Source organism: Pempheris klunzingeri, chromosome 16 (genome assembly GCF_042242105.1).
Source record: "Pempheris klunzingeri isolate RE-2024b chromosome 16, fPemKlu1.hap1, whole genome shotgun sequence".
Taxonomy (NCBI): domain Eukaryota; kingdom Metazoa; phylum Chordata; class Actinopteri; order Acropomatiformes; family Pempheridae; genus Pempheris; species Pempheris klunzingeri.
The window spans coordinates 12,574,693-12,588,448 of NC_092027.1; the positions used below are offsets into that span (position 1 = coordinate 12,574,693).

General features: G+C 42.5%; 2 protein-coding genes across 2 annotated transcripts; both read right to left on the reverse strand.

Annotated features, from left to right (window-relative positions):
- Positions 1-3,182: 3,182 nt before the first annotated feature.
- Positions 3,183-5,451, reverse strand: LOC139215476 (ras-related protein Rab-25-like). The gene is made up of 5 exons (XM_070846452.1): positions 5,114-5,451; positions 4,391-4,586; positions 3,989-4,182; positions 3,748-3,828; positions 3,183-3,654 (listed from the first exon to the last, which is right to left on the reverse strand). The coding sequence occupies exons 1-5, from the start codon at positions 5,148-5,150 to the stop codon at positions 3,527-3,529; spliced, it is 636 nt and encodes a 211-aa protein (XP_070702553.1). The 5' UTR covers positions 5,151-5,451; the 3' UTR covers positions 3,183-3,526.
- A 910-nt stretch (positions 5,452-6,361) lies between these two features.
- LOC139215473 (ubiquilin-4-like) lies at positions 6,362-13,756 on the reverse strand. Its single transcript, XM_070846446.1, has 11 exons — positions 13,562-13,756; positions 11,785-11,936; positions 11,441-11,589; positions 11,073-11,335; positions 10,751-10,909; positions 10,373-10,595; positions 9,406-9,545; positions 8,810-8,893; positions 8,293-8,408; positions 7,952-8,210; positions 6,362-7,864 (listed from the first exon to the last, which is right to left on the reverse strand). The coding sequence occupies exons 1-11, from the start codon at positions 13,754-13,756 to the stop codon at positions 7,712-7,714; spliced, it is 1,893 nt and encodes a 630-aa protein (XP_070702547.1). The 3' UTR covers positions 6,362-7,711.

Genomic DNA, 13,756 nt, shown 5'->3' on the forward strand with positions numbered 1-13,756 from the left:
TATGTTAAGTAAACCAATGTTGAGGCTCACGGCTCTGTTTGTTACTGGCAACCTGTTTAATTGCATGCCGGAAAGAAGTCTTGTGACCCCAGCTGGGGCTTCAGTACGGATGGCCAGGCACATCAGGCTCCCTTATGAAATCAGAGGCTCTTAAAGAAGTTAATTGACTAGTGTGTATGGGGAGGTGATACAGTGAAAAACTAGAAGGCACACAAACTTACACACACACAGTTATGGAAATTTTCTTGCATGTTTTTACCTCATAAGCTGAGCTACGACTTAACTGCTCAAGTCTTCAAGCAGAAGTGATAAACACACTCTTAACATTTTCATTTGCAATCGTCTCCAGGCAATAATCCACCTCTCAGCTTGTTTTCAGTCTCCCTCCCTCTCTCTCTCTCTCTCTCTCTCTCTCTCTCTCTCTCCTGCGCATTTTTGGGAGTCGAGTCTAAACACATAACCACCCATCAGCTCACCTCTCTCTTTGATTGGTCGCCATAACAACATCACCATGGTAATCAGCGCACATTGACTTTGATTCTATTTATGTGTAGATGTCAGCTGACATGGAAATCTCAAATTTGGTGTTATCCGCTGACATCCAGTGACAGATGCAGGATGATGGAGGATTGTAGGTTGTCACACACTCTGTGTTATACATACAATGGATACCCTGTATCTCCAAATTTGGTTGGGATTATGGATTGAGAAAATGCTCCTAATCCTGAAGCTAAATAAACCACTTAAAAACAATTGGGTTGTCTGGAAAATGCATTATTGCAAAGCTGCAGACAATGCTGTTTTCCTTACCTCATGAAAAGTTGAAATTTTGGAGATACACTTTTTTTCACAGAAATATGAATAATGTGCAAAAAATACCACAAACTAACCATTTGAATGTGTGTTGGGAATATTCTGCATCTGAGAGACCTTGAGTTAAATTCACAGTGAGCGAAGCAGATAAATAAAAGAGATAATCGATGCTTTCCAAACTTCCAAACCTGGGAGTGGAGGTTTGTTGGGTTTTACGTCAGTCTCCGGTAGACACACATGTAGACAAACAAACAAACACAGGAAGCATAAATAAACAACAGGAAAAAATCCTGACAAGTTGGAAAAAAGACTGTGAAATAAGCAATCTTCTCCGATTGAAGAAAAACAGCAAAGAAGGCTACAGAGATGATTGACTCCATAAGCATGAATTTTAAAATCAATGCTTCATGGGGTCAAAGGTCATATGAACACAAAAGTCCCAATAATAGCCATACATATATGATGCTGCAACTGTAAATTCTTGGAAGACAAGATTTCCCACAAAACGATAGCGGAAGAGGTCTCGTAAATGGCAAATAAACAGCTGCATGTTGGGGTCAGAGGTTCCATACCACTCATTGCTTTAGCATATACGAGTCCTGCTCTCAGACACACTTTTTACAGGCTACACATGTCAAGTAGCATGTGGGTAATAGCAACCACATGCATGTGCTAAATCCAAATCTTTCCTACCACTGCGAGAGCTTTACCTTCAGGTTGAGGTCACAAAGTGGTCCTGAAACAGATCCAGGAGGAATGCCCTGGCTGTGCTCATCCTAGCAAAGATTTTTGTGATTTTTGCAAACGTAACCCCTCCCTCTATGTTCAGGACAGAGGGAGATTTACAGATATCATGACCAGGCTTTCAACCTGTGCAGCCTACACGGATTATTACACCAGATGCTTTTACTCAGCCCATAAAAATATCCTTATTCACAGGAAATAATCAAACATTTACTGCCCGGTGCAGAGCCTTCCCTATTATATTTTCATAAGAGAAACTTAATAAAAGCATTTGTGGTCATTTCATTGTAGCAAAATGATCTCCGGCAAAGAAATCTTGCTTGGGGACACCACACACACACACACACACCACAGTAAAGGATCCTCACGCACATCTGTGGGCCAGAGATATCTGTCCAGAATGTCATTAACTACCACCGCTGTAGATTTATGTTCTCCAAGTCATGCCATAAGAGCCTGTCCAATTACATTCACAGTCTGGAGATCATCTGCATAGGAACACACACACACACACACACACACACACACATACATACACTGACATAAAACCATAAAATCTGTGAATGAATTTTGTATTTGTGAGAAAAGTTCAATTCCCTACTTCATGAGCACGCTGATTAGCTTTTCAAGAGGGCATCAGAGGATGGTACCATGGCGACAACACTGCAACGCCACATGGGCTTAATATCATGGTCATTAATAATATGAACAGTTGGACAAGATGATAGCATGAGTCGTGCTTGAGTTAATAAGGAAAAGAGGGGGGTTAGAAATGCATGCAAATCCAAATTACAACATCAGCACTGCCATCTACAGGCAGAGAAGAGATACAACACCTTCATGATACAGCAAAGCAGGGTGTCCCAATATTTCTGAGTGTGACCACTTAATATGAAGCAATGTCTGCGAGTGACGCCCAGCAGGGTCCATGTCTACGATGTGGGATGTTTGATCAAAGAGGGATGTTTTTTCGTCTTGAACGTTTCATGTTAGGAAACAAAATTATACTGTGAAAAAAGAAAATTGCACATAATATTGTGTAGCAGACTTTTCATTTTCCTACATCAGTAATCATTTTGGGTTCCCAGGCTGAGAACCACCACTGTTTACATAATACTGTGCTTTTTACTCCACTATATTTATCTGACATCTCTAGTTGCTGCAGGTGAGATTTTAGACACAAACCATATCATTAACAAATTAGATATTGTGCATTTTATAGAACTACCCAAGGGCATAGAAATTAGTTATAATGTGCCTCATCTCGACAAGCCCCAACATTAAATGCTGCTCACATGTTAATGTAAGCATAAGATGTAATAGCATCCCAGTAATACACTGTAATATATATAGTAGTATGATACACAGAAAGGGGGATGTTGATACTTTGACAATGTAACTATATTTTGATGATAAAACATCTGCACTTTAACTTAAACAAAATTTTGCAGGACTTTTACTGCTAACAGAGGAGTTTACATAAGGATTTAAGTATTTTTTACTTAACTTTTAAGTTCTTCCACCATTGTCTTTATTTTATGTCAGCCCTCTCCCTCATCCAGTTTAGATAAGGCATCTAAGATAATACATTCATGTCTTTGTGAGGTAATTACATGCAGACAGAGTAACATAAATAATTTATTCCAAAATGAATCCCAGAGCAATGCCTCTTTAAAAACACAGAGAAAAGATAAAGGAAAAGAAAATTGCACATCTATAGGAAAAAATGTCCATTAGCCACCACAAGAAATTTATGGTATAAAATATAGATTTTCACAATATTTTCATCTTTTAATCTATTGTTCTATACTGTACATATTTTAGGAGGTTTGTGCATTGACTGCTCAAGTATCAAGTATGTACCTCGCTCTTCAGACTGTGTGTGAATGATGTCGTGCTTAAGCTTGAACGACAGCCAGACATGATGTCGGTTCAACATGGACAGAGCCGATGTTTACAGGGCCGTCCGCTAGGAGCTGTTGCAGCATCTCCTGCCCTCCTCCTGAGCCTCAGTGGTGGGCCTGATGGGTACGGACAGCGTTACAGCACTGATGGAGCCGCGGGTCACCTCTCTGCTGGACACCTTCTTATGGATCGCTGGAGACAATGAAGACACGTCAGGAGGTTAATTCAAAGAGCACCAATGAACTGGGGTGTGTGTGTTTGGACAAACCGACTGAGCTCTCATACCTGTGAGGACTTCATTGAAAGCCGCTTCGACATTGGTGGAGTCCAACGCTGATGTCTCCATGAACATGAGGCCTCTCTTTTCTGGGTTGGAAGGAAAAGGTCACAATCACACAAACACTCACATATTCAAGGAGCAGCATTCACAATACTGTACATATGCTTTAATAACAACGCAGTCACATGAAGGGTGGACATCGTGACTGCAAAACATTCCAAGCAAAGACTATACTACTTAACCGACCTGCAAAGTCCCTGGCTTCCTCTGTGGGCACGGTCCTGAGCGTCTCCAGGTCACTCTTGTTTCCCACCAGCATAACCACGATGTGAGGGTCCGCGTGGTCGTACAGCTCTTTCAGCCATCTCTCTGCGCTCTCATAGGTCAGGTGCTTGCTAATGTCGTAGACCAGCAGAGCTCCGACTGCTCCCCTGTAATACCTGAGTCCATCAGGTGAGACAGACAAACACACACGAGAGGGATCTTCTACTCAGACTGGAGGCGTTGTAAAATGTGTAATGTGTGTGAAGGAGGTGTGACTGTTAATTGCATGCATGAAATCAGTCTCACTTAAACTGGCACAATACTGATGTGAGACTTACTCATGCGTGTATGTGTGTGTGAGTGTGTGTGTGTGTGTGTACCCACGCTGAAGTGATGGCCCTGTAGCGCTCCAGCCCCGCTGTGTCCCAGATTTGGGCTTTGATGATGAAGTTGCTCAGCTGAACAGTCCGCGTGCTGAACTCAACGCCGATGGTGGTACGAGTGTCATGATTGAACTCATTCTTTGTGAAGCGAGACAGAAGGTTGCTCTTCCCTACACCAGACTCCCCTATCAAAACCACTGAGAAGACACAGACAAGAGAACAAAAATTCATTCATGACAAAAACTTTTTCTGACTACCACACTGGAGATTTTTAATGACTTTTATGAGTCCAAAAATATGTCTGTTAATTGGTCGAAACTGTAACTTTCTGTAATGAATCAGATATCCTCTAACACATGTAGACTTTCTGGCACCCTCACGAGACACCAGACACCGTGACAGCATGTAAACGTGGCAGAACTACCCCGTCTGACTATACTTGAATGGAATGGAAAAATCGTAGGTAGCTTATTCTAATTATGGGAAATAGACACACAAATCACACAACAGTCGCTCTATGAAGCAGGAAATGTAAGATCACGCTTACAGGTCAAAGGTCAGGTGGTTTACAGCCAAATGGACAGAAAGCCAACACTTCCTGCTTTACTTCCAGCAAGCCACAGCCAGAGTTGCACCTGATAGCATAAACGTCTATAGTGGCAGCACACACTATAGATGTCTTAAATCTTGTTACACAATCACAGCTTAAGTAAATGTGACTCACCTTTGAAGACAAAATTGTATGACTCATCAGACCCCATGCTGGATTCAGTTGCAAAGGGTTCCTCTTTGATAAAATAAATATCCTGAAGCCACTTTCAATATTAGCTCCCAAAGAAGAGGAGGGCAAAAAACAGGCAGAAGGAAAAACAAATACAGCCTCTCTCCTCTGTCTCTCCCTCCACTGTGGAGAGAGAGAGAGAGAGAGAGAGAGAGAGAGAGAGAGAGAGAGAGAGAGAGAGATGAAAATGAAGCAGAGATAGAGAACAGGTTCAGCTGCACCTGCCCGCTTCCTTCCTTATCTGTGGATGGGAGTAGCTCCTGACTGAGGACAGATGGACAGGTCGGAGTCCCGTGGTCTGCCGATCCCTCATCAGCTGACACCCAAGGGAGGGCTGAGGGGGAGGAAAGCAGGTGGAACAGGTTGAGCCACTTGCAGGTAGTCAACTAGAACAGACTCCACCCTCTCCTACGCTCTTTTTTTCACTGTCTGACTCGGGTTATTTGTATGACAATAAACCTCACCCAACAGGTGGATGTGTCACAGAACACGTCGCCATTTTGCCACCTGGCTTTTGTCTGCATGGATGTGGGTGGAGACTTGGGATGGTGTAGTCATGTTTGTTTGATTTTGATTGTACATGTTATAACTTCAATGCTCAAAAACATATTTGTTTAAAACAGTTGCAAGCAGCAAATTCAGAATATCAGGTCACATGGTAATATTAAAGGATGTCAGTTTTTTCCCCAGGATAAGATACAACATTATGGTTATATTGACTCACTCAGCTTATAACAATTTAGTTTTATATAGGATTTGGTATCGCTGTATTCTACAGGGCCATATATAATCACCTAATAATTCTCTATAAAAATAAATATACAATTTGGTACAAACTATAACCAAGATAGAGACACTATTCAGACGCATTTGGTAGAATAATTCTAAGTTTGCCTTTCCTGAAAACTATCTATGAAATTGATAAATTATGGTATCTGTAAAATAGAGTGTTGCCCACAATTGTACCAACTGTGCCAATTGTATCTTTCAATATAACCGATCCCAAAAACAGGTTATTTATTCAATATTCAACAATGTTATATTAAAGAACAAATAGAAGCAGACCACAAACTTAATTACTTTAAATTCAAGGCCAGAAAAATGTTATGAACGGAAAGCTGTCAGATGTCCTCTTGCACCATCGCACCTACACCATCATGAGGCTATAATCAACTGAGACAGGGCGTCGACTGTTTTTGACCATGTTTTATTTTTTTTAGTACAGTACTGTTAAAAGTTAGTTCCAACATGTTCAATTGGGAGATGGATTTTTCTTTCAGCTGAGGTCAACAGACAAAGCAAAGCTATAGAAGCAGTTGCCAAGGTTACCACAACTACAATGCTGAGATTTTCAAAAAGGAAAAAAAAAAAAATAAGACAACCTAGAACTTGATTTAAGAAATGTATGGTGCCACCATACCATAATTGTTTGTAAAGCCTTTCCATTATTCATTTATTTTTTTTACTCACTTGATTCCACATTTAGTTTATGCCAGACAAATCAGTCATCTCTAGGTACTAACTGCACCTCAAAAAAAAAAAGGAAAAATAGAATAAAAAGAAGAATCAGATTAAAATGAAAGGAAAGCTTGTTTCTTTCATTCATATTCATTTTAGCAGCATCCTCTGCCTCGGAGCCGCTACAATGTGATATTTGATTATGGTTACAGCTCTGGATGATGCTGTGTTGAATTTATTGGGGGATTTAATTATCCCACTGAATGGGGGGTGTAATTTGCCGACAATGCTCTAACTGAGCAGGGAAGGACGAAGGCACAGCAGTGGTGCCTCAGAAGGAAAAGACACTGTGCACCTGTGAGTGGGCACTTTTATCTGGAATGACAAAATACAAGTTTAGGGAAGTGTGGAGGGCGTCATTTTTCAAGCGCTTGCAATAAATAGTGAAAGTTGTTGGGCAAAAACAGCTATTTATGTAGAATGTCGAGAACGGGGAAAGGGGGAGGAATGAGGTGGAACGTCTGTATGGACAAGATATCTTCCTGTTCTTGTTCAGGATTACTGTCTGTATACCAGAAAAAAAAATTCCTTTATTGATTTGCTCATTAAATGCTAACAAACTGCCTCACAATGGCCAAGTAAGAAACAAAGCCAACAACCAATCACATCACATGGTTAATCTGTATTATTTAAATGCTTGTCTGCAACACTCGACTCCAGTTTTATGTGAAGGAAACAATGAATGAAGAAATGGTTCGGGAATCCCTTTTCAGGAGAGGTTTTCACTCCTTTTCTCTGCACCAGTACACCCCTCAAGGTGAGAGTGGCTCAGTCCGGCTCAACAGCAGCACTCTGAGAAAGAGATCTGGTTGGATGATGCCAAAAAAGAGAAAGGATGGGGACTAGGGAATGATCTGAGAACAGATGTAGAATGAGGGTCTTACAGATCCTGCCCAAGTTTCTTCTGCAAAGTTTGGGACAATACACTTAAATTTCTCTTGGTTCTCTGTAGATGCTGGGTGTGTTTATGAGTCAGGTATGTATGTGTGCACGTGTCTGTGTGTCAGTATGTACTGTATGTCTTTACGAGGGCTGTGAGCCCAGCAGTCTCTCGATAGCGGCATTGATGTCTCCTCCAGTAGCGATGAGGGCCTGCAGGTTGGCCTCGCGGTTGATGAAGCCCATGGCGCTCAGCTGGTCCAGCTGGGACTGGAACCGCACCTCTGGGGTCTGGGTCTACAGGGGGGATATTAATGATACTTAAAAAAAAACATCCTACAGGTGTGAGGGATGTAAAATTGGTGCATGTGTTTATGTGTGTACCGTTGCACTTCCTCCTCCACCTCCTCCAGCAAACATCTGGAGCATCTGTTGCATCAGCTGCTGCTGGGCAGTGTTTGTTCCTGCACTGCTGGGTGAGGAGGCCGGGTTCTCCGCTGGCATGCCCCCTCCTGTGGGCATGCCAGGAACTCCACCTGTGGGTATGCCAGGAACTCCACCTGTGGGCATGCCAGGAACTCCACCTGTGGGCATGCCAGGAACTCCACCTGTGGGCATGCCAGGAACTCCACCTGACATCAAACTAGACCAAAAAGAAAAAAGATTTGAAAAAAATAATATCTACAAAAAATGCAGTATGTTAATATCTGACTGTGAGAGCATACCTGGGCATGAGGCCTGGTGCTTCTGTCTGCAGTGTCTGGAGACCCTGTTGGATCTGCATTAGAGCTTGCATTGCCCGAGGATTGGTCATCACTGACAGCGCTTCTGGGTTCTGCATCTGTAACCACACAGAAGTAGTGGATTAATCAATCAACCGATTAGCAGCCCATTTACAGTACCATAACATCTCCACAAAATAAAGAAAAAAAAAAAGCACACCTGAACCTTGCACTTGCCAAATGTCGGAAATTTTGATTTACGATTATCAAATTAATCTAAGCTTCTATTCAAAAATGTATGGCAGATGTCCATGAGAATTACAAATGTTCAGCATGTTCAGATTAATATCTGTGCTACATTTCACAACACTTGAATCAAGGCTTGTTAGGCTATATTGCCCCCTTTTGGCAATTCAGTATCATTCTTTGTTACAACACTAGGACAGTCTTTGAGTCTTATTGAGGAAAAAAAAAAACTAAAAATCCACGACCAAGTTATTGGACTAAATGTGTGCGGTACCTGCTGCAGAAAGATGGGCAACTGGGATCTGAACTGTTCCTGCAGCTGTGGGTTTCCAGCGAACAGGGGGTTATTCATCAAAACCTGGTGCAGACAAAGAAAGAGTCAAACTAACATGTTATTCCACATCTGGCTGTGCTGCCTACTCTGTAGAGGTGATATTAAAGTCATATCTGCTTCAAACACCTTAGCAAAGGTTACAAACAAATCGTCCTCTGTAAGGTTATTCTGGTTCGCTGTACAGTCTGCATGGTTTAATAAAATAGAAAAAGTCAGAGCTGTGTTTATTATTTCTTATAATTTGCTGCAAATGCAAGTGAGCTTAACAGACAATCCCCTCTGTTAAGTATGCACTAAATAGCTTATTGGCTTAATTCGCAACAGGCCTGGCTAGATCCTTCTATTAACTATTCATTACAAACTGCAGACTTCATTATAATCAATCGATTCCATATGCGGTACACAATGCAAATAACAAAGTTCTAGTTCTAAGCCACGCTTTTATTCTAAATAACCAGGATTTGCACTGCAATCTGACTACATCTGTGGGTATTTTCTGTATGGAGGGTGTGTGTGCACGTCTTCCTGTTTCATACCTGGGAGGCCAACTCTGGGTTTTGAGCCAGTGACTGCATCATGCTGCGCATGTAGGGAGCAGACAGCATGTTCTGCATCAACTGAGGGTTTTCTGAGATCTGCTGCAGTAGACTCTGCATGCCCGGGCTGTTGAACATCCCTGCAACACAGACTTTATTCACATATATGTGTATACAGGTGTGCAGAGTTTCCCACAGAATGAGACTCTTTTCGTGTGAGATTATTTGGTAAAATATTGCATGTTGTTCATAATTTATATTTGACATATAATATTATGGGTGGTAGTTCGACCGCATGCTAGTTTTGCAGAGACAGCTTATTTCTTGCGAGAGTTTCAGAGACAGCTGGATGCCAGCTGTTTACCTCCAACAGTAGAGAGTAGACCTCACTCAAACCAGCATCACTTTGCTGTTCAGCTTTTAAATATTACAAAAATAAGGTCACTGGTTATGTAATCTTTGCAGTGTTGACAAAAATAGTAGGCTATCCGGTCTTGCCAAAACCTGTACAAGCTGCGATTCTCTCTCCACTGAACCCAGATTTGGACCGTTAGTCCATTCTCATTAAACGAGTATGAAATTACTGTCAATTGGAGCACAATAACAGTCAAAACCTGGGTGGGGACAATTTGATACTTTCTGAATATAAGAAAGTAAACTGTATTGTGATTATGCCGCAGGAGCATGGAGGAGGGGCTATTCACGCATGGGTCCATTGTCAATCTGTTTGTATGAGTGAGAGTGGGGTAAGTAGGGGCTGAGCGAATTAATGCACTGTGTGCAGCTTTACAATGAGATGAGATTGTATCCATTTTAAGTAGTAAAAAAATTTAAAATCAATCTGTGGCTGTCTATGCTGATATTGTGGCGGGCCACCGGATATTATTCAGTGTATGGAAAACACTGGCATGTAAATAAATTACTTAGCATTTAGGTGTATTGAGAATCATAGCCTGCTCTGTCTTACCATTGCCCAGACTGCCAGGATTAATGCCAAGGGGGTTGGACACACTGGGGTTGGTGCCCCCAGGGGTGCTAGTGCTTCCTGTGGTGGCTCCTCCACTCTCAGAGGGGTTAGAAGAATTTGGTGGCCCCCATGGATTGGGCAGGGGCTCTCTGTTCTCTGTTCGTGATGGCTGTGCACCGGACTCAGAGGTCCCACCTAGAGCTGAGAATGGGTTGCTACCAAACTACAGGGAAAACAGATTAAACACAATTGAAAATACAAAAAGAATCAGAATATATTTAGCCACATAACATTCTCACATAAAACCAAGGCAAAGGTTATGAAATGTGTAAAAACAACCCCTAACTTGGGTTATCAGAGGGAAAAACAAGCAGATACCTGTTCTCTGGCAGCGCTGAACATGGGTTCCTGGATGTCTGTGTACATCCTCCGCAAGGCATTGTAACCACCAGGGATGCTCTCCAAGTTGCTCAACGCCCGGTCCTGGTTCCGCATCATTTCCTGCATCATGGCAGGGTTCCTGGCCAGCTCCATGGTCTGGGAGATGAGATAAAAGGGGAGAGGAGGCATATCAGTATACGTTTAAAAGAGCTTGTCAAATCCTGAATAAACAGACCAAAGAGCAGCAGGAACCTCTTATAACTATGCCTGTGATAACTACCTAAGTAAGTGCCTCTCAGTCCCTCTCCGCTTCCTTTACCTGTCTCATGAGCTCAGGGTTGTTGAGCATGTGGGAGATCTCAGGGTTGCGTTCCATCAGCTGTTGCATCTGAGGGTTGGCCATGATCATTTGTCTCATTAGGTCTGGATTGGACATCATGTTCTGCACCAGCGGGTTCTCCATGATCTGAGAAAGCATCTCTGGGTTGGACATGAGCTGCCTCTGCATCTGCTGCTGCAGTTCCATGAAGTTAGCTGAGCCCATGCCCAGTCCAGCCAGACCGGCCAGGTCGCCAAAGCCAGCTGAGGGGGAACAGATGGTTGGGTGATAGTTACACACATCATTTTTATGGTGCTGAACTAATAAAGGGTGTCTGAGTGTGCATTGTTATATGTGGATGGACTCACTCAGTATGTTGGGCGTCTGTGTGGGTGGTGGGGCAGTGCCAGTAGAGCCTGCTGTGGAGGAGGGGTTGGTACCCGGACTAGAGGTGGAGGTATTGCCTGCTTGAGTGGAGGATGAACTAGAGGCAGAGGTGCTACCACCATCTCCTGCCCTACAGGGACAATTACAAGGATTTATATGATAGATGAAGAATAAGTGTGTCTGGACACTCAGTGCAGTTAAATAGAAATAGAAAAAACAAATTAGTTAACTTAGTTCCACACAAAGTTTGTAATACAAGGTGAATTACTCCTTCTTACAGGTCCGCACCAAAATCAACATGCTTTGTGAAATAGTGCAGCCTTACTTGTGTGCTGTCTTTATGACTAGGTGAACTGTCAGCCCATCCTTGATGCCGTGCTGGCTGAGGCTGTCACCATCCTTCAAGATCTTCCCTGCAAAAATCAGAACCAACTGGTCCTGTTTGGCTTTGAACCGCCTTGAGATCTCTTCTTTAAACTAAAAGACAGCAAGAAATAAAGAGAGATGAGATAGGAAATGGGACAATGAGAGGGAAAGGAGGCTTGACAGAAATGAGACGTGAGTGCTGCTCGAATGCGTTTCTGTCCTGTTGCAATCTTCAGGCCCTAAAATCTAATTTCCAAGAAAGTTCTCTGTACTTATCACATTAACACTCCAAATCTGCCAAATCACCATTACTCTTCGACTACCATGTGAAGAATAATAAGGGCAGAAAATTGTCTCATCCTTTAGGGAGCTGCTCTGTTGTTACCTCTTTCATTTTCACTGTAAATAAGTGGTATCTTACCGTAAAGCTGCACTGCAATTTGCTACTCCTGGTGCAGATGTGGCCAATTGGTAACGTTTTAACATTTATTGATATACATTTGGATGACTGAAACAGAGGAGGCAGAGCACCACGGGTGATCCCCATCGTGCATGTTTTAATGAGCATCTTTCTTTTTAGCTGTTTGTTTCTGTATTTACTGCTTTTATTGACTTCCCTATTTATGTGCACGATCAATTCACTTATTTCCTGGTGCCTGTATTTTTGTTCTGCCTTTCTTGTCCTAATGAAATTGCGTAATTGTACTTATTGGTTTAGTTTTATTATAGTGCTTACCATATATAGCGCACTATACATGGTTGCACACACTGGCAGACTAGCAGCTATTTAGTAGCTGATGGGGGTCAAAATACAAAATAGAGAACAATAAAAGCTGTTAATCAAATTAATTGTCAGCTTTAACAAGTTCACACTACAACATAAACCTTTACATATATGACATATAAAGTAAAATGAAGACATGGACGACAACAGATACTTGGAAGGCAAAGATGTGTGAGTCCAGTGTTTGAGCATGAATATATAACTATCAGACACATCCATCCTGACAAAAATGGCCTCTTTAAGATCACACAGTAATGATAAGAGCTTGACTAGACGGAAAACATAGCTAAAGAAACTACGATTTACTTCTGGCTACATGGTTTGCATTGTAGTTTCACATGTTCTCGGAACACGTAGCCAAGCCAACAATACTTGTGAGGATACAGTATATTCCCCAGAAAGCTGAATGACTCAGTGGCAGCAGTGAGAATGTTCTAGAGAGATAGCAAGCTTTAGCATGTTTGAAAGCTGCTGAGCTGAATCGGGAATTAAACGCGATTCGGCAGATCTACCACCCAAAACCACGTCCATGGCTCTACCAGGCCGTTATTGGTTGTTACAATAGGACCAGCTAGAGCGCAGCCCGTCAGCTGACACTTGTTTGGCTTCATACTTAGCTAACGCTGGCTCAGCTCGCAACCTGAGTTAGCTAACTAGCTAACTGCTACCGTTAGCTGGCTAGCCGGTTAGCCATTACAAGTAATAACATGGTAATATCTCTCTTCTAGGTGTCAACAACGTTAATAATAGCGAACAGCTGTTGACCCAAGCAGCAATACTTTTATTACACACGACCTCTTTAATCCCACACACTATCAGTTAGCCGGTAAGAGTGACGACAAATGCTAACACGGCTAACTAGCCTGCTAGCTGAAGTTGTGGACAGGGGCATGACGTTAGAGCACGGCGTTGAACCGCACCAGCCAGCTCCCCTCCTGCCAAATCAACAAACCTGAGTGACAGAGGCATCTTCTGCGATGGCGATTTCTTCTTTGTCTTTCGGGGTTTTTACTGTGACCTTTATAATAGTTCCCTCCGATTCCTCAGGTTTATTATTGTTGTTATTACCAGGATCTGCGGCGCCTTGGTCAGCCATCTTTACTCCGCCGATGGAACAGCTCGGGTCTGGCATCCACTTCCGGGTCAT